Source organism: Lemur catta, chromosome 24, assembly GCF_020740605.2.
Source record: "Lemur catta isolate mLemCat1 chromosome 24, mLemCat1.pri, whole genome shotgun sequence".
Taxonomy (NCBI): domain Eukaryota; kingdom Metazoa; phylum Chordata; class Mammalia; order Primates; family Lemuridae; genus Lemur; species Lemur catta.
In genome coordinates this window covers 2,501-21,607 of record NC_059151.1, presented here as the reverse complement: position 1 = coordinate 21,607, position 19,107 = coordinate 2,501, and the positions used below count along the sequence as shown (strand labels likewise).

General features: G+C 44.5%; 1 protein-coding gene across 2 annotated transcripts in view; it reads right to left on the bottom strand.

Moving 5' to 3' along the window:
• FRAS1 (Fraser extracellular matrix complex subunit 1) overlaps positions 1-14,789 on the bottom strand; it is a 244,094-nt gene extending 229,305 nt beyond the window's left edge. The window contains exons 1-2 of one of the 2 annotated variants that reach the window (XM_045536898.1): positions 14,559-14,789; positions 7,438-7,469 (exon numbers count right to left, since the gene is read on the bottom strand). In XM_045536898.1, the coding sequence (XP_045392854.1) occupies positions 7,438-7,469; positions 14,559-14,634 (108 nt within the window). In that variant the 5' untranslated portion in view covers positions 14,635-14,789. The remainder of the gene's footprint in view (positions 1-7,437; positions 7,470-14,558) is intronic. The other variant, XM_045536896.1, reaches the window with a different exon arrangement.
• Positions 14,790-19,107: the final 4,318 nt, after the last annotated feature.

Here is a 19,107-nt window from a genome sequence, read left to right as displayed (position 1 = left end):
AAGCTATAACATAACAATACCATAAAGCATCATAAATGAGTGACAGGTCTATTCTAGGCGATATATACATAGATACACATGCATATATTTAATATAAATGCACCATGTATAAAATAGACATGTGTAGATGTATATATTTTATAGTTATAAACAAAGAAATGGGGAAAAACACAAAAGGAGGTACTATGTGGTTAGGCAATTTGGAGCAAATATGACACAAACTTTAAAAAAAAAAAAGAAAGTTGGGAGGAACGTATGGTCTGCCCAGAAAATTGAGATGTATGATCACGCACAGCACAGTTTGGGCAGATTAATATGGCTGCCAAGCTCAGCTGCATCTTCTAAATTCAAAGCAAAGCATAAGAAATGTGTTTGTTAACTTAAAGCATCTGTTCCTACCACAAGAATATGAATAGGAATAAAAATGCATATGGATTATTCATCAATAAAAATACAAAATCTCCTGTATTATTTGTCTCACACAATTATTCTGAGAAGACATAAATTGCCAGATAGGAAACCAGCACATCTAATTATGTTGAGCAATTTATAAAAACCCAGCAAGGAAAAAAAAAAAAAATTCTCTGAGGCACCCAGAGCCCAATTCTCACTACCTGGCACCCAAGGGGACAAAGTAACTTCCTGTGAAAAATGCATGGGGAGAAACCCTTCACATACACTCTGGAGTCAGGGGCTTTTCCTCGGCCTCTCCAAGGGTTCCTTTCTTAGACAGAAACACACAGCACTGACCTTCCGTCCATACGTGAGAACCCAAATTCAAAGAGCCTTTGGAAGCCATCCAGACCAAGCCACCAGTCTCATTCCTGATTCTGTTTGTCTAGTCTCAACTCGAACACCTCTAGTTAAAGGAAGCTCACTACCTCTCTAAATTTATGCCAGCACCTTGCACAGTAAGGATGTGTTGCAAAAAAGAATAAAGTTTTCCCCACAAAATAAGTACATTTTAATACAGAGTGACATTCCCACTTGAAAGCATATTCCTGTATTTTAAAATAAATGAAGAAGGACGAGAGGCATAAAAAATGATGAATTCTTGTTAAGCTGTAACTAAAAACAGAGACACCCTACAACACCCAACACCCTTAAGGGAAATTAAGGAATGGCTGATTGTATAGAGGAAGCTAAGTTTTCTCTCCACTGCTGAGAAGTTCGAATGCTTCCATAGCAGCCACTGACCAAGATCCAATAAGCGATTGTGGGAACTTTGAGCAGTGATAGGGAAAACTTCCAAATTTTTTCACTTCTCTCTAAAATCTCGAGCATATGATGAATACCAGCACAAATACATTTTCCTATCTATGGATCTCTCTCTTTTGTGCTACAGTTTCAAAGAAAGTAACACTATAGCACACCAATTGTTAAAGACTGGCACTGAAGAGCTCTGTCTTCCTTAATCTTCCTTAACCCTAATAAACAATGCCTACAGATTAGACCAGAAGTTCTCCATTTTTTTTTCTGCAATATAAACAATGGATAGCACTCCCAGGAATACACTAGATTTTGACAAAACACCAAAAAAAAAAATTATGAAAATGTTAAGGGGATATGTAAAATTGACTGCAGGTGATGGGTCAGCTCTAACTCTACCTTTTTTCTTTTATTGAAGAAAACATATCAAGCAAGAGGGGGAGAGCAGTGTTGTAACAGACTTGAGCTTAAAAGTGTTCAAATTCTATAAACAAAGAAACAACTAGCAATCTCAGGTACTACAACAAATTTCTTGTTACCTTTCTCACAACTGCTGAAAACTCTACAGTGAGTTTTCACCCAGAGTAAGAACCATCCACGAAGCCATATTTCAAGCTTAAATACTAGAGTATGTTAAAAGAATTTTAAAGCTCTAAAGCTGTGCTGCCCAATTCAGTAGCCACGAGCCATGTGTGGCTATTCAAATTTAAACTCTAATCAAAATTAAACACGATTTAAAATTCAGTTTTTCAGCATCACTAGTCACATTCCACGTGCTCAGCAGCCACACGTGGCTCGTGGCTACCACGTCTGGACAGCTCAGCCACGGAACATTCTTGTCACTGCAGAAGCTGTACTGAACAGCACTGCGTTAAGGAATCTTAAAGAGAATCTAACATAACAATTATTTTACAAATTTAGAAACTGAGACCTCATTTCATTCAAGTGACTTACTCCATGCTACACAGCTGGTAATTACAAAGCCAGGACCTGAACAAGATACTCTGGCATGTATTACTCACTCGTTTCCATTCCAACATCTTGTCACCTGCGTGATGTCAGCACCTGTTCCCTGCACAGTTCTGGGTTCTGTCACATGCATGCTCTCCGTAAATCGTCACATTAACCCGATGAGGAATATAATCCCCATTATATAGAAAACAAAATTAGGACCCAGGTATATAAAGTATCCCATCTGAGACCACACAGCAGCCAAAATTCAAACTCCAAAGCCTGGATCTTTCTGCTGTTACATATCATATATACTCAGCACACTACATTTTTTATTACCCTTGAAAAACTTTCTTCCAAATTTGCTAAAAGTTAATGCCTTATGGGACACTTTGTCAGAAGTATCCCAAGTAGGAAAATCCCAACACTTAACACGTTTGACCGAGGGAAGAAGAGTAGTTTTGTCCAGCCTTGCTAATTGTAACTGCTCTGCGGCAGCAATACCAGCAGCCAACCTTTACTGAGGACTGCAGGTCACGAGCGCTGGGCTAAGTGCTCTGTGCTGATCTCCTTTAATCTTGGCTAGTGACGCTGAAAAAGTGAATTTTAAATTGTTTCATTTCGATTAAAGTTTAAATCTGAATAGTCATACAACAATCCTGTAAAGTAACTACTTCATCTCCATTTCACAGACAGAAAAATTGAATAGTCTATCCATCCACCCCAGGAAAAAGGAGAAGTGCTGGCTTGAAGTGATGCAACAAGAAAGTTAACTTTTTTTTTTTTCCACTTCATATAGTTGGGAAAGCACTGAAGATATGTGAAAACTTTGAAATAAAAATTTTATTTTCCTCCTCACATTGGATGCCCCTGTCACAGTTAAACACATCACCTAGGTAGTTTCCCTCGGATGAGTCCTGATTTAACACAGTCACACTCTCTTCCACCAGGGCTGAATTGAGAGAAAGCCCAGGGGTGCATGGGTATTGTGGGGTAAGAAACACATCCGAAAATAGATTATTCAGGGCTTCTCAAGATATTTTTAGTCCCTTCTGGCAATTTCTGACCGGAGGAACAGAAAGAAGAGAAAGATAGGGAAGACTGTTTAAGAAAGGAGAAGGAAGAGAGCTGAACTCAGCACACAACTGAGAGGGCGACGTGCAGCTTAGGACCAGACCATCCTAGGACCTCAATACAAGTCCAGAGAGCTGCAAAAGTTGGGAGACACAACATGACACAAGCTGGGGTATATATTAACATATATGCATACTTATACATGTACACACAATACACATTATACTGTAACATTAAATATATTGTTAAGATGAAGTGACCCTCTACACATGTCTTGCATCACGTGGTGAATTTAGTGTGCTCCAGTGCAGGAGAGCCTCAGTTAGATGGGAAGGGGTTAGCCAGGGACAGCTGGCGTCTGCCGGAGGTCAGCGGCAGAGACTGGCAGAGACAACTGCGTGGCAGCTGTGGCAGGGAGGGGTGGGCATACAAGACTGGAGGTGGTGACATCAGCCAGTTGTTTTCAGACACAGCAAGTGGACTGGCTTGGCTGTGGGAAACAGAACGCTCAACACAACGACTTGAGACTCAGAACCAGGTTTGAACCCTCTCTTCCTCCAGGACTTACTGTGAAACTTTGGACAAATGACTTAAACTTTCTGAGCCTCAGCTTCTTCATCCATAAACACAATACCTCTTTCCTGAAATTGTTGAGAGTATTAAATATTAATACATAGTAGGTACTTAATAACTGTTCCTGCTTCTTGTTCATCTTGGTTGTCAAAGAGGAATTTTGTCATGGCAGAGAAGCACATGCCAGGGATTGCATCAGGGTGTGGGACAGGCTCTCCTTGTCCCCATTTCACATAGGGGGTGACAGAGGTTCCAGAAGTTATGTAACTTGCCCTAGGTCACAGAGCTGCTTTGTAGCAGAGGAGAAAGAATGAAAACCAAGTCTGTCTGTTGGACTCCCAGGGCTGGGAATGTTGCACCTGGCAGCTTCCTGAGCAACAGGTGATAAGACTGAAAAGCTATCACTGAGAGGAATCCTGGCAAGACAGGTTGACAGCACTAAAGCAGCAGCCAGTGCCTAAATCCATGTTTTCATTTGCTTGATATAGTTTATAAATTCATCTGGGTAAAGCTGATGCTTTGCCATTTTCAGCCAGACTAACCTTCTACTTCTGGTTACTCAACTGAGAAATGAATGAGCCTCAGGACCCTCACACCCCTGCCTCAGTTTCCTCATTGATAAGATGGAGAGTTTGCACTACGAGATTTCTGAAGTCACTTATACCTTTAAGGTGGTGAACATGTGGGTGGAATTACCCACAGGGACACCAAATCACCATTCTCAGAGCCAGCTCATAAGTGTGAAGCATCCTAAGATAGAAGCCCTCTCACCCAAAGAGTTGTTTAACCAGGGAATCCTGGAATAGTATATAAATGTTCTCAAACTCTTCACATTTTGATTCCAAATACATAAACGTACATCCATTCCCTAATTTCACCGATGCAGATGCAATGTCTTTAACGCTAGGTTGTGTGGAGGGAGAGAGCGAGCGGCGATGAATTGTGCAGACAACTAGCAATGTCCACAGTGCAGCAACTGTTATCTCCAGTTTTCATGTCCTTAAAACGAGAAGAGACCTTTAAAATGGTTACAAATAAATCCGAATGCAGAATCTCTCTACATTTTCAAGTTTTTCCCCAAATCTTTTATAGCTGCTTCTCCCACACTTAATTTGACAGCAATTTTTTAGTGACTCATCTCTGTGGAGTCTTTTTAAAGTATTCAACATAGTTTCCCTAGAAACAAGAACACTTATTTCTTTTCACATTCTCATTTCGGCAGTTTAATTAAATGGTAAGTCAGATTTTGTCGTTCCTCTTTTCTAGCACCTGCAACGGCTCACCCACCCTCCCAAAAGGACAAGCTGAAGTCTGCACAAGGCTCGGCCTGCTCTGGCTCCTGTCTGCCTCTCTGACCTGCTCCCCTGCCACCTCCCCCCTTGGTCACGTGCTCCAGCTACCCCGACCTCCAGGCACTTCCTTGAAAGGCTGAGCAAGTTCCGCTTCAGACCTTACACTTGCTGTTTCCCCCCTCCGGAATTCTCCTCTTCTGAATATGCAGGGCTAGCTCTTAAGTAATTACCTCTTCGTCTGTCTTTGTGCAAATGTCACCTACTCAGTGAAGCCTTCCTCATCACCCTACAGTAGCCACCCTCATCCCCTATCTAGGATTTTCTATCCCCCCAGGCCCCGTGGCTTTTACCCATAGCCCACCTGTCTGACATTCTATATGTATTTTACTCACTAGAATCCGAGCTCCACAAGAGCAGAGACTTTTATCTGTTTGTTCCCTGATGCATTCCAGTGCCCAGAACAGCAGGTCTACAGTCGTCACGCAATAAACATTTGTTCAATAATAATCTCTATCATGATGATAAATGTATTGTCTCTCAGACTGAATTGCATAACTTCCACAGTAAGTACCTCAGGCTTGTGAAGAGGTTTTGAAACAAATGCAGCCAGAGCCTTGGGAAGCAAAGAAGCCACCCGGAGGGTTAGGAGTGTGCCGGTGTGAGAGAGCCCAGCCCACCTGCCCTGAGCAGCCGCAAGCCCTGGGCTCAGGGGGCACAGTACAGAGGGAACAAGGTCCCCTGGGCTCAGCGGGGCAGGGCACAGAGGGAACAAGGTCCCCTGGGCTCAGGGGGCACGGCACAGAGGGAACAAGGTCCCCTGAGCACAGAGGGAACAAGGTCCCCTGGGCTCAGCAGGGCACCACACAGAGGGAACAAGGTCATCCGTTAAATGCAAGTTGGCTAGACAGTCTCTCCTTTTAACTTGATCAAAATAACCTCCCCAATTATTTCATGCTTGCATATTCAAATGCACAACAACACACTGCAAAGTCAATTACAGAAGATGATCTAGCCACTTGCCTTCAGATACAGGCAGAACAACAAAAAAAGACAGGCTGTCTTATTCCTGTCCACCATTTAATGGTCAATTACCTTTAGCAAATGTCTTCATCTCTCTCTCATCCTTGGTCCTCCACTAAAAAGGAGGGAGGTATAAAATAATATGTGGCCTGCCTATTTTATTGGTCTATTGTATCAAATGGATCAACAGCTATGAAAATATATTGAAAAATTATGTAGTATTCTATACAATAAACAATTTTCTTTGTATTAACATGGATAGCTGAATTGTCTGTGACATCTACTATAGCTCCTCAAAACTGATGATATATTTTGGAACACTTTGATTTTAAAATGATTCCTAAAATATATTAAAAAATAAACCAAAAGAAAAGTCTGCTTTTAAGGGTATGGAATGAGAAAGAGAAGGAAAATGGCTTTTCCCTGATTCTTGAATAGAAAAACACAAAGAAGAAAAAACCATAAATCTCCACAGCAGTAACTGTAGTATGTAAAGTTCAGATTCAAGAATATTACTGTGAATATCTAGACTCATGGATACTAAAGATATTCCTCATCTATTTCAACACCACTAGGATAATCCAAGATGACTTATTAATATCACACGTGTCAACAGCAGTCTGTGATGTAAATGAGCAGACCCTTTCCAACCATTTTAGTTTTATTATAGCACTTATTAAACCAAAATAAAAAATTGGGGAAGAATGACTTGTCACACCATTTATTAGAGTTGATGGGGTGTAGACAGTCTTCAATAAGGCTTTATGATCATTTCCCCCCAAGTCATTCTGACATTAGATTTAAAATCAAGTCTACCCTACATGGCAAAGGTTCAGAGATAAAATGTTAATTTGTTTGTTATTCTCCAAAACTTAAGTTTATAATTCAAAGTAACAATCGGGAATCTTTCCTATTCTACTGAATTTAATAATCGTACTTTTTTTTGCAGAAGGGTTCAAAGGCAGAAGCAAATGCAACAGGAAGATAAACAATTTGTGCCCTAGTTTGTATGTGACAAGAGGATGGGATCTAATTTTCTCTCTGATTGAAAAAACACAAAAGACAGCCACAGAATGCAAATAGCATGTTGGGTGTTTGAACTTCTCTTCCAATACCTGAGTACCCAAATGGAACTAATTCACTCTGGAAAAGGTATTCAATAATTGAGCATGACTGTGCCAAGATGAGGGCTAATTCTCACACTGTGAAGGAAAATAAACATATTTTACAACGACAAGGTCACCTCACTCACTCAGTAACCTCAATCAACCATTTTACATTCAAAAGAAATAAACCAAATATATTAAGAACGACCTACCGCCAACAAGGAGCCCTCATAGACACAAGCACCTGTGGGGAAAAACAAAACAGTAATTAGAAGGGACGCATAACAAACCAAGAGCACTGTCCCAGCAGGCTCACTGCTAAAACTGCGTCCAAACGCATCAGCAGCAGCAAACTGCTTTTCCCAAAATCTGAAAAGCTTGAGCATTTCTTCCCCTGCGGAAATAACCCCATACACCAAAACAACATTTCTTGGACACACATGAGAGAAAGCATCATTAAAACTTACTATTTGAATTTAAAAATAAATGTATTTATAATGATGGGCTATAAATACAGCATATATATTTTTTTGTGATAAGTCAGCAAAGACTCCATAATCCAGTCCCAATTTACTTATCCAGGCTTCTCTGCCACTGTTCGCTTACACCAATTCTCCAGTCCAACCCAAGAGGCCAACTTAGGATCCTGGGAGACACTTCCATGTCTCAATGCCTTTGCTCATTTCGTTTCCTACATGAGATGCAGTTGGTCTATTCAAGTCCCTCGAACTTGATCCCATCTCCTTCACTAAACTTTTCCATCCCACGGGATTATGCTCTTTTAAGCTAATATTTTGTGCCTGCATTATCCATTTGTAAATTCATTCCTGCAGATGTCCCTGTGATGTCTTTGCTAAGGATGTGGAAATGTTGCATACACTCCACTACCCTATATATATATTACTATATACCTACACACACACACACACACACACACACACACACACACACACACACACACTTAGGAAAGGGGCTGCTTCCATTTCTTCGATTCCCCACCCCTTCACACAGTAGGTATTCACTTGGGTATCTGGTTGATTAATACGAAATACCCATTTCATGCCTTTAACACAGTATGCTCCTCTTTAGGGAGATTAAACCATTTTATAGGAGAATAGTTAGTATAAGTGGTAGTTTATTGAAAATAACTCATCTATTCAGCTCCTGACCTCCACGACTCTTTTAACGCTCTTTTCACTCAATTCTTTTTCTGATGGGCTGCTTATGAACTGATACATCTTTATGTTTTCCAGTCATTAAGCACCAAATGAAAAACAACAGATGATTTGTTTCTAAATGGAAAAGAAGGCTGAATTTGAATGGGACTGCCTACATATTCTGAATAACTAACATACTATAAAATAAATCTCTAAGTTTTATACTGGAAAACAACTTAAAATTATAATCTAAATTTTTTAAAGAAAATGTTCCTACATTCTCAACCAATTTTTGAGCTGCACGATAGGTGTTGATTTAACCTAGAAACAGGTAGGCAGTGTGGCATCAACTACTGTCTCAGAAACTGAGGCTGCAAAACAGATTAGAACAGCACATACACACCAGGGCAGAAGCACATCTTGACAATGTGCCACAGTCGGTTTCCAAAGAGAGAAGGACACATTTTACCACGTGCTTGCCTCTAACAGACCATGACGTCTCAAAAATATTAACTTCTAAGAAAAGCACCGGTCTACCTTCTTCACCAATAATGGAATTAAAAACAAACTTCAAAGGAAATGAGATGACTATTTACACTTGGATTTGAATCAAAGATCTCCGTGGGCAAATTTATTGAAATGATTTTTATGCCCTTGACATTCAAATAAGAATAACGAGATAAAACCTTGGGGGAAAATTCTTCTTAATTGACTTATTTTTCCTTAAAAAATCTTGTTTCAAAGACTTAGTATTTCAGTCTATGGTTTGTCATAAGAAAGGATGTGTGTGTATGTAAAATAATCATATCTCAAATAAGCTGTATCAACACATTTTACTTTCTAAATTACTTCTATATAGACATATTTAATTACTTCTGATGTTTAAAAAATTATAATAACGATCGTCATCACTTAGTTACAATTTCACAAAACTTAACCTTTATAATAAACAAAATTTAACTTTTAGAAAAAACACACAAAAAAGTTAACCTTTAGAATAATTTCATGGTTCCACTCCATAGCAAGGTCATTTCTTTTCAAAGCTCCAAAACAAATCAAGCTTCTTAAGAAGTATCCAAGTAGTCATATCAAAACCCACTTTTGAAACTTCAGAAAGACGTTATAAACTCACTGCAACACGAAAATAAAGCAGCATTGAGTGTGACAGCACATATCCACTTGGGCAAGCCACATCTGCTGGAGACTCGAGTCAAAACAGTGTATAGCTGCTGATAAAGTCTATCACTAGGAAAAGGAAATAACTCAATTTGGGTCGCTGTATGATGTACAATTCCAAAAGAAATAAGTTTTGCCCTCCAAGGGCTTTCCTAAAACAGAACAGTTCTACCCAGAAGGCAGCAGCATGAACCAGTCTCCATTAACACAGCTTCCAAAACCTCATTTCTACTCTCTCGAGAAAACAGAACATTCCAGGATGATGCCCAGTCCTATCAAACATTTATCACCAACCAATGCCAGACGCAGTCATCCACAGCAAGCATATGTCTCCCACACTAGCACACGCAGCACACCCACCAGCGGATGAAATTGGGAGGTTTGTCTGCATTGGGTGCTGGGTGGGGCTTCCGTCAGGAACTAGAGCAGGAGCCTTTTCACTAATTGATCAGTTCAGGTGATACAGAACACAAAGTTGCTCCCTCCACTCATCATTTTTTTTCTTAGGAAATACCAAAATTGGCCGGGCGCGGTGGCTCACGCCTGTAATCCTAACACCCTGGGAGGCCGAGGCAGGCAGATGGTTTGAGCTCAGGAGTTCGAGACCAGCCTGAGCAAGAGTGAGACCCCGTCTCTACTAAAAATATAAAGAAATTATATGGACATCTAAAAATATATATAGAAAAAATTAGCCGGGCATGGTGGCGCATGCCTTTAGACCCAGCTACTCGGGAAGCTGAGGCAGTAGGATTGCTTGAGCCCAGGAGTTTGAGGTTGCTGTGAGCGAGGCTGACGCCACGGCACTCACTCTAGCCCAGGCAACAGAGTGACTGTCTCAAAAAAAAAAAAAAAAAGTAAAATAAAATAAAATTAAATAAAATAAAATAAAATAAGAAAAGGAACACCAAAATGATTGTGGATCTATCTGAGGTTTATATTTACGGCTTTGGTTGAACCATAAAGAAAACTCTAGTTCAACGTGAATTCTGAGAGATGGTGCAGACCTAGAAGGAGAAATGGGCTCTCTTCAAAGGAAAACTGAGGTGGGGGTGGAAAGACAGCAGGAGCTGGAGTTCTCTAACCATGCAAGTTGCCATGAAAGTTGGGGCACGGAATATAGCTGAGCTGCTGGGGGGTAACTGAAGTTCTGACACCCAACAGCCTGTGAGAAAGTGCAGGAAGTTCTGCAGGTGAAGCAATTTTACAGCACGTCAAGAAGGAATACCAGATCCCAAGCCCTGGGCTGTTGTTCTTCCCAGGTGGTTGGCTCATTTCTTGCAGGTCACACAGACAAAATGTTACTGCATAAAATTTAAACAAGTACATGTCTGTTTTGCACATTATATATACTCTGTCACGAGATACCTCTGTAAAATCTAATATTTTCAGAGAAAATTTGAGATATAATTTGTACCAGTACTTACATCCTGAAACTACTCACTCTAGAAACTATAACTGGTAGACTGAGTAATGCAGAGAAGTTAAACCCCAGAGCCACAAAATGTCAAGCCCATCAATTCAAAAACATAGTGGTAGATATAACCCGCAAGATATGAAAAGATATGGAAAGCATGGTATTGCAAAAACATGACTCAATAGCAACAAGCAGCCACAAGTTGGCATTTAAATGTTCAGGCTTTATGTTGTGTTATAATTCAGCATATGGCTATATACACTGTAGAATAGTTAAAACAGAATCATTTTCTGAACTGACAGGGCAGCTCATGTCCTGGTTATTGTCAACTAGGATTCAGATCAATTAATAAAGTAGGTAAAATGAAAATGGGCCAACTGGTTTGGAACTATTGTTAAGATTTGGCATGAGGCTCCAACTTTGCCATGTGGCAGTCCCCTCCCCTCTTCTGAGCCGTGTGGAGGAGAGTATTTTATGACTACTTGTGTCTAAGTACAGTCGAGTGACACTGCCACTCAAGTCTGTAACAGTGAATGTGTATGGCTGTGTCCTCCCTAGACGATGTACACTATATGGAGAGAGTAACACCCAGAACCCAATCCTCACAGGAGAATGGCAATATGATAGAAGTAAGAGTCTAGGACTGTATATCACCTCTTTATTTCCACTAGCAGGAGTTGCCAAAGCCAAAAGACGCAAAGTTGCAATCAGTATCTAACATTTCAATATTGGGAAACCCAGCAAAGACCAAATGCCCTACTGCTACTCCACTGATATTAATGATTTCTGGGTATGCAAACTCCTTAAAGGCAAGGAATACAGGGGGTTGGTTTTGTTTCTGTTTTTGATGTCTGTACACCCCTAACCAAACATGACCTGACACATAAGCTCTCAATAAAGGTTTATAGAACCAATGGAGAGATACGCTGCTCTCCCAACCAATGTCTTGTCTTCCCTAACATCGAGTTTTAAGCATTGAGTTCCTCATCAAACGGACTCTCCAGGCAAGAGTGGAACCAAATATGCTAACCCACATAAATAAAACACATTGTCTATCAAATAGTCCTTTCAATGTAATCTGTCAATGGCATTTATAGGAAAAGCCTGGGAGATTGTGGGACTGGCTAAAATCACATGGGCAGTGATGGGACACAGACTAGAGCTCAGTTTTCCAACCACCTATTCAACAACCCTTCCCTATCCCAGGGCAACTGCTCAATCCAGTGTGACTTCACAGGATTTCCACATGTCAACACAACTCAAAATGAGTTTCTCCAGAAAATGCCATGGCCAAGTTTCTGTGATTCATAAAACAGCCATGTAAGAAGTTTTCCTGTGACTTCTTGGTTTTATTAAGTTCTTAAGTCATAGTAGTTTACCAGTTAAGCAATATAAGGCAATGTAAAATAACACCACCAATGATTTGCTAGTAAAAATGTATTTTTCTTTTCAGAATTAAAATTTAGTACTAGAAAATTACGACTGATAGCAAATGTTGATCTCTTTTTTTTCTATGCTTGATGATTAGCAAAAACATTTTAGAACTATCACCTAGCCAGCTTCCTCATTTAGTAAACAACAGAACTACAGCCCAAAGAAGTTAGGTGGTTCATTCAAGGTCAGTCTGCTAATCGTAGAGACCAGTCTACTAGTTAAGCTTAATTCAAAAGCATGTGATTTGGCAATACTTGTTCATCTGACCAATTTTCCTGAGCACTTACTGTGTATTAGGAGCTGAACTTAGAGATATGAGAATTACCGGGAGCCATGCTAACCAGCTAAGTGAGGACGGCCACACCGACATCAACCATAGTTGTGGAAGGCTTTAACTGGTGTACTAGAAGCATGTAGGACACGTTCTCTGAGCACTGCAAAGAAAACAAATTCTGCCATGAGCTGCCCAGAGTACATACCACCAAGAGAAGCACACATGCACATGTTTCTTTTTCATTTTTAAAAATTATTCCCTAGGCTAATGATAAAGACTTGACGAAATCTCTAAGATCCTTAAGGTTTCCACCCTTGACTGCAATGTCCTCATTTTTAAAAGAAAAAGAAAACCTTGACAGAACCAAACCAAAGTCTCTTCAAATGACAACTGATATTTTGTCTGTGGGAGTGATATCACTTAATTAAATAAATGAGACAAACTATATAAAGTGCTTAGCATAGCGCACATAATTATATGTTCAATAAATGTCCATGGTGATTCATTCATTAGTAGATAAGCATCACTATGACTTAGGTGGAAACTCTCAGACATCTATCAATTTATCAATCCAATTTGTGAAGTGACTATAGAACGCTCTAAAGGTGAGGTGAAACAAAAAAAGCAAAGTTTCTTAAGATTCTTTGGAAGAATACTGTCTGCATCGCTCATCCCCACCCCCCAATCAAAAGACTCTTAAACTTTGCCCACTGTATGGCGCCCAGTCTTCCAAGGAGTGCACCCTGTGGGCTCTTAGTAATAATGTCTTTTCTCACGTCAATAAATCTGGTGCTGAGAAACTGCATCATTCCAGCTGCCCCCTGGTGAGCTATCCGGGAGCAACAGCACGTTTCTTGCGTTGCAGGGAGAGGATTGTAATTAAGAAACTGGCACCGAGTGAAACCAATTTTCCTAAGTACCAAGCTCAACGTTCAGGCTTGGGTGGCCTGGACTAACTCTCATATGGTTTATTACAATGGAGCCCTACAAGCTGGGGTTGAGCGTGCACGCACACGCACCGCTAACACAAAGGTGCGTTTCCACAGAACACGCGCTGCTGGAGGAAGGCTGCACGGGTCCCCGAGGCGCTTTTCCCGGGGACGCTACGCTTGACCCACTTCCCGGGAATGTGCACAAGCAGCACCTTTACCGCGGGAAAGTCTCCGCCGCAGGGCGTGGGTTTCCAAGGCCACTGTCTCTCGGGAAGCCACCGAAAAGGAGGCAGCTGCTCCGGTGACTGGAGGTCGACCCTAGGCAGGGCTGTGTCCCCTCCCCGTCCCCCGTCCCCCGCCCCGCGCCCGCCGCCGCGGCTCTGATTTGCGGCCGGGCAGGTGAACTCTTCCTCCCGCACCCGAGTGAGTAACGAACGGAGCCGGGACGAGGCCGAGACCCCGGCGCGGGGATCCGGCGTCCTCCTCCCTCCCCTCCGCGAGCACCGGCCGCGCCGCGCAGGCGGGAGCTCGGAGCGCCCCGCGCCGGGCCGGCGTCCCGGGACCCCGGACTCGACCCGCTCGCCGGTTCCCTCGCTTGGCTGAACCCAGATCGCTTCCGACCGACCCCGCGGCGACAACCAGGCTCACACCTCCCCTCCCCCCAGCTCGGGTGTCGCACGCGGGCTGGAGCCCCGCAGGGACCCGGGGGGCGCGGGGCGCGGAAGCAAGAAAACCTGAGCCCAGAGGCGCCGCGCGGGCGTCGTGGCCGAGAGCGGGGCGGCAGGAATCCTCCCGGGAAAAGCCACCCCGGTTCCACCTGGACCCCCCAAAAACTTCCACCGACCCACCATGCCACGAAACCCGCTCGGCTTTTCACCCTGCACGATCTGTCTCACTCACACACACTCACACACACTCACACACGCGCGGCGCCGTAGTCTCTCACCTTCGGAACCAGGAGGCGATGCTGCAAATGCCGCCAACGCCAGGGCCACCCCAAGCCACACTCCGGGGACACCCATCGCCGCTTCGGCACCCGCGCTGCGGGAGCCCAGCTTTCGGCATCCAAGAACCGGCTCTCGGCCAAAACGCTGCCTTCGGCACCCGAACCCGGCGCACCGAGGGTGGGGACGGCGGGCGGCTGCCCCCGGGGAGAGGAGACGCCCGGCCCGGCCGAGAGCGACGCTCGCACCGGCCCAGAGGCGCCGGGGCGGGCGGGGGTCCGGTCCTCCCCGCCCGGGCGGACGGCGCCGAGCTCTCCGGCAGAGCAGGCCGAGCCCCGGGGGAACGAACGGAGCGCAGCTCCCCGCGGCAAAGTCTCTCCGGAGAGTTGCCGCTCAGCGGCCGGCCGGATCTCCCAGCGTTTCCCTCAGGCTGGAGCCTTCGGCTCCCGGGTCGCAGACAGCGCCCCTCGCACGGTGGTCCCGAGCAGCTTTGTAAAGTTCGCTCGCCACCAGACGTCGGCGCCGCGTCGGCCGAGCGGGCCGCCGGAGCCCGGAAAGAGCCTCCCGCACCCACCGCTCCGTCAGGCCACCCGGCTCGCCGGAAACTTTGTGCGGCGCCGCAGGCAGCTCCCGGGACTCGCCGGCGCCGCAGCCGCACCGCGTCGCCTCGGGCCGCGCTCCCCGCCGCAGACTGCGCGAGCCGGCGGGGACAGGCGGGGCGGCGCGGCGGGCGCTGCCGCCGCTACTCGGTCGCCCACGCCGGGTCTGCCGCGCGGAGCTGTGCTCACGGGCGCGGGGGAGGAGCCACAGCTTTCAGTGCTCGGAGGAAACAGCTGCAGAGGCGGGAGAAGATTCCCGAACTCAAGGCTACCCGGGCGCGAGAGCCCGGAAACGCCCAACAGAGGGCCCCGCCCGCACCCGGCGTTTAAAGGACACGCGCTCCGCCCGGCCCCGCCCCCTCGCCCCCTCGCCCCCTCCGCGTCGCTCGGGGTGAAAATGGACCCGGGGACGCGGAGCTTCGGCAGAGATTCCAGAGAGAGTCACGTGGGGAAGGGGGGCGGGGCGAGCGGAGGCCGAGAGAGCAACCTGAGCCCCTTATTCATCCCCTGGAGTGCAGATTGGCTTTGTCTGGGGCGGGATCGAAAGTGGTCACACCGGGGCCGGGGGCGGAGACAGGTGGCGCGGTCCTCGCCCAGGCACCGCCGGCCGGCCCCACGCCCCTCGCTCGGGCAGGGCCGGTTCCGGGGCACGGGCGCCCCCAAACGCCGAGCAAGGACACGGCAGGGCCGGCCGACCGGGCGGCTGGGGGGGGGCCTCCGTCCCCCGCCGGGACCGGCTGACGGCAGCTGCTTTCACAGAACCGAATAAAAACAGCTGGTCCAGGTTTAATCCTTTTGTGAGAAAGGAAGGGTTGGGTCGGCGATGCCCGCTGGGCTCCGGCCTCAGCCGAGCCGGGGTGGGCGCGACCGGGACGGAGTCGGGGTCCCCGTGCCCGTCCCCGCGAGCCCCGCCGAGCGCACTGACGCCGCCGGGAACGACTCGCTTTTCAGAGTGACGGAGTTGTAACTGGCAGGTCCCTGTGGCTGTTACTGTCCAGCCAGAACAAACAAGGAATTTCTAACAGCCTGACTCTGATGCTTGACTGTTTGGGGGACTCAGCGGTTGTGCAGGTCGCCCTCAGTCCCCTCCACCGGGCGGTGGTCTCCCCAGGGACAGAGACGTGTCGTCTTTGCATCTGAAGCACAGCGGAGGTGCTCGTGAAACATTTGTGGAAAGAGTGGAGTGAGCCAAAAACTGAGTCCCCGAGAGCAGCAACCGTGCCAAGTGGCGTTGGGGGCCTTAATCCCTTCCCATAAAAGACCCTCCCTTTTTTAATTTTAAAAGTGGACATCTTCTCAATCCTTGCAAGGTGCTATGCAAACTCAGCTTCCAACACAGTCTGAAAGTCAGAATAGCACCCTGAACCCCCTCCTATGTGGAAATTTTGTAGCCACTACGGACTGGGAGTAATTTAGACAATTTATTCTCTCGAAAATCAATTTGATTTTATTTGGAAATCATACAATTATGGCCCTCAAAGGGGTCTCAAGACAGATGTTACACTTGCTAATTGAAAATGTGCTGCTTTTTCAAAAGGAAAGGAAATAAATGAAAAGAAGGAAGACAGAACAGCACTAACAAGATACCCGAATTCATCACATGCTGCCTTTATTGGATTTATATATCACATCCCCGCTCCAGCACCAGCCCGCTACAGCGGCAGTCACTGGCCTGCTTGTATCATCCGCTTTCCACCCTTTTAAGCCAGCAGGCACCTCTAGGGTCCCTGCTCCAAGATCGCTTGGATGATCAAATGGTTAAAAGGGTCAACAAATATTTCCATAATATTAGGCATATCTAACGCCTTCTATGGCCACTTAAAATGAAATGTTGGAACAAGAAATTATGTTAGCATAACATATTTCATTATGATGAAAATTTAGTAAGTGTTTTTTATGGATATGCAACTAGTCATAACTAGCTTATCCCTATAAGTTAACCTCTACAAATGAGTGCTTCTTAGGAAGTTGTCAATTTGCTAGCCAAAGATATTTAGGTTTACATCTTCAATCGTTTTTATTTACGTGTCTGGATTCCACACCTTTTGTTAACGTGTCCCACAGTGTCTCCTTGGATGGACCCTGCTATCATCTCTTCACATTTCCCTGGCTTTGTTGCTACCCATTTGGGGGCATTTATTTATTAACTCCTGCTGTAAATGATAATAATAACAATGATAATAGCTATCACATATTGAATACTTTGTGCCTAACACTGTATACTTTCCCATATAATCTTCCAATAACCCTGTGGGATTGACAAGTGAAATTCCATTGACAAGTGAAATAACTGATATTTGGAGAGTTAAGTAATCTGTCCACAGTCAGGTAGCGAACACATGACAGAGCACATTAGAGCAAGAAACTCTAGGTACCATAGCAGGCAAACCTCCATATCATAATCTCTTAGTACAATGAACGTTTACTTCTCTAGCACATCCTGGCCCTGGGGCATTGGTGGTCCCTGTACGTTGGCCCCTGGGCACTGGTGACTCCTTGTAGCCAGGCCATGGTGGAACACATGACCTACATGACTTTTGCATAGGGGTGATACAGGAGACACTGCCCCCCGTAAAGGCCTCGACCCTTCCTCTCACAGGCCAGAGACAAGAATTAGTCACATGGCCCCTATCTATTGCAAGGGAGGATGGGACACATATGGGAACACATATGTACTTAGCACTAACTGTACTGCTGCACTCCAGAGCCCATGCTTGTAACTGTCTCAACTGTTCTTAGCTATACTATCAGCAAAGCTCCAAATGAACCTTCCCTGCTGCCACGAGGGCTTTGCTGAAACTTTGTTACATCTGCTTTGCTGTTTCTCCAGTCTGCCTTTACTCTCATTCCTGCTCTTCCACTTAGTCTCCTTTCCCTGTCTTCTTCCCATCTCCCATCCTCTGCTTCTCACTGTCTTCCTTTTGCACAGCTTGCTCTACATGTCGAGTCTTCCATCACATCTTTCTCCTGTGTGCGCCTTCTCTGATCGTCTGCTTTCACCTGCCCTGGGAATATTCTTGTAGTGTGAGTGCATTTGTTCTGCCTTGTCAGTTTTAGCAAGGAACAATATTTGTTGCTTTTTTTTCTGCTTCAAATAATTATTCCAAAACAGAATGTTAAAATAATACAGAAGTATAAACTGATACCCTCTGGTATGATCTAACCCCTCCACAAAGATAACCACAGCCTGCATATTCAGACATTTATTCTCTGTTAACTAAAGATAATTCTTGTTACATAAATAAGGTTATAATTTACATGTTATTTTATAACATTGTCTTTTTTCTCCCACTGAGCACTATACTGTAGTGGGGTCACAAGTTTCTAAACCAAATCACATTGATCTACCTCATCCTTTTTAAGAGCTGCTTGGGTGTACGTTGTAGGGCTATGTCTTTACATATTTTGCCAATCCCCTTTTGAATAACATTTAAGTTGTTTTCCAGGATACGTAAGATACCAGGTTTTGCCAGCCCACTCACAATTAGGTGGGGCTATGTGACTAAATCTAGACCTGCACTATCCACATGTGGCTATTGAGTTCTTGAAAAGTGGTTAGTCCAAACTAAGATGTGCTGCAAGTATAAAATATACACCAGATTTCAAAGACTTGGTACTAAAAAACTGTAAAATATTTCATTAATTTTGTATACTAATTGCATGTTGAAATAATACTTTACATGTACTGTGTTAAATAAAATATATATATATATATATATATATATATATATATATATATATACTTTTTTTTTTTGAGACAGAGTCTTGCTCTGTTGCCCAGGCTAGAGTGCTGTGTCCCGAGTAGCTGGGACTACAGGCATGCACCACCACTCCTGGCTCATTTTTCTATATATATTTTTAGCTGTCCATATGATTTCTTTCTATTTTTAGTAAAGACGGGGTCTGGCTCTTGCTCAGGCTGATCTCGAACTCCTGAGCTCAAACACTCTGC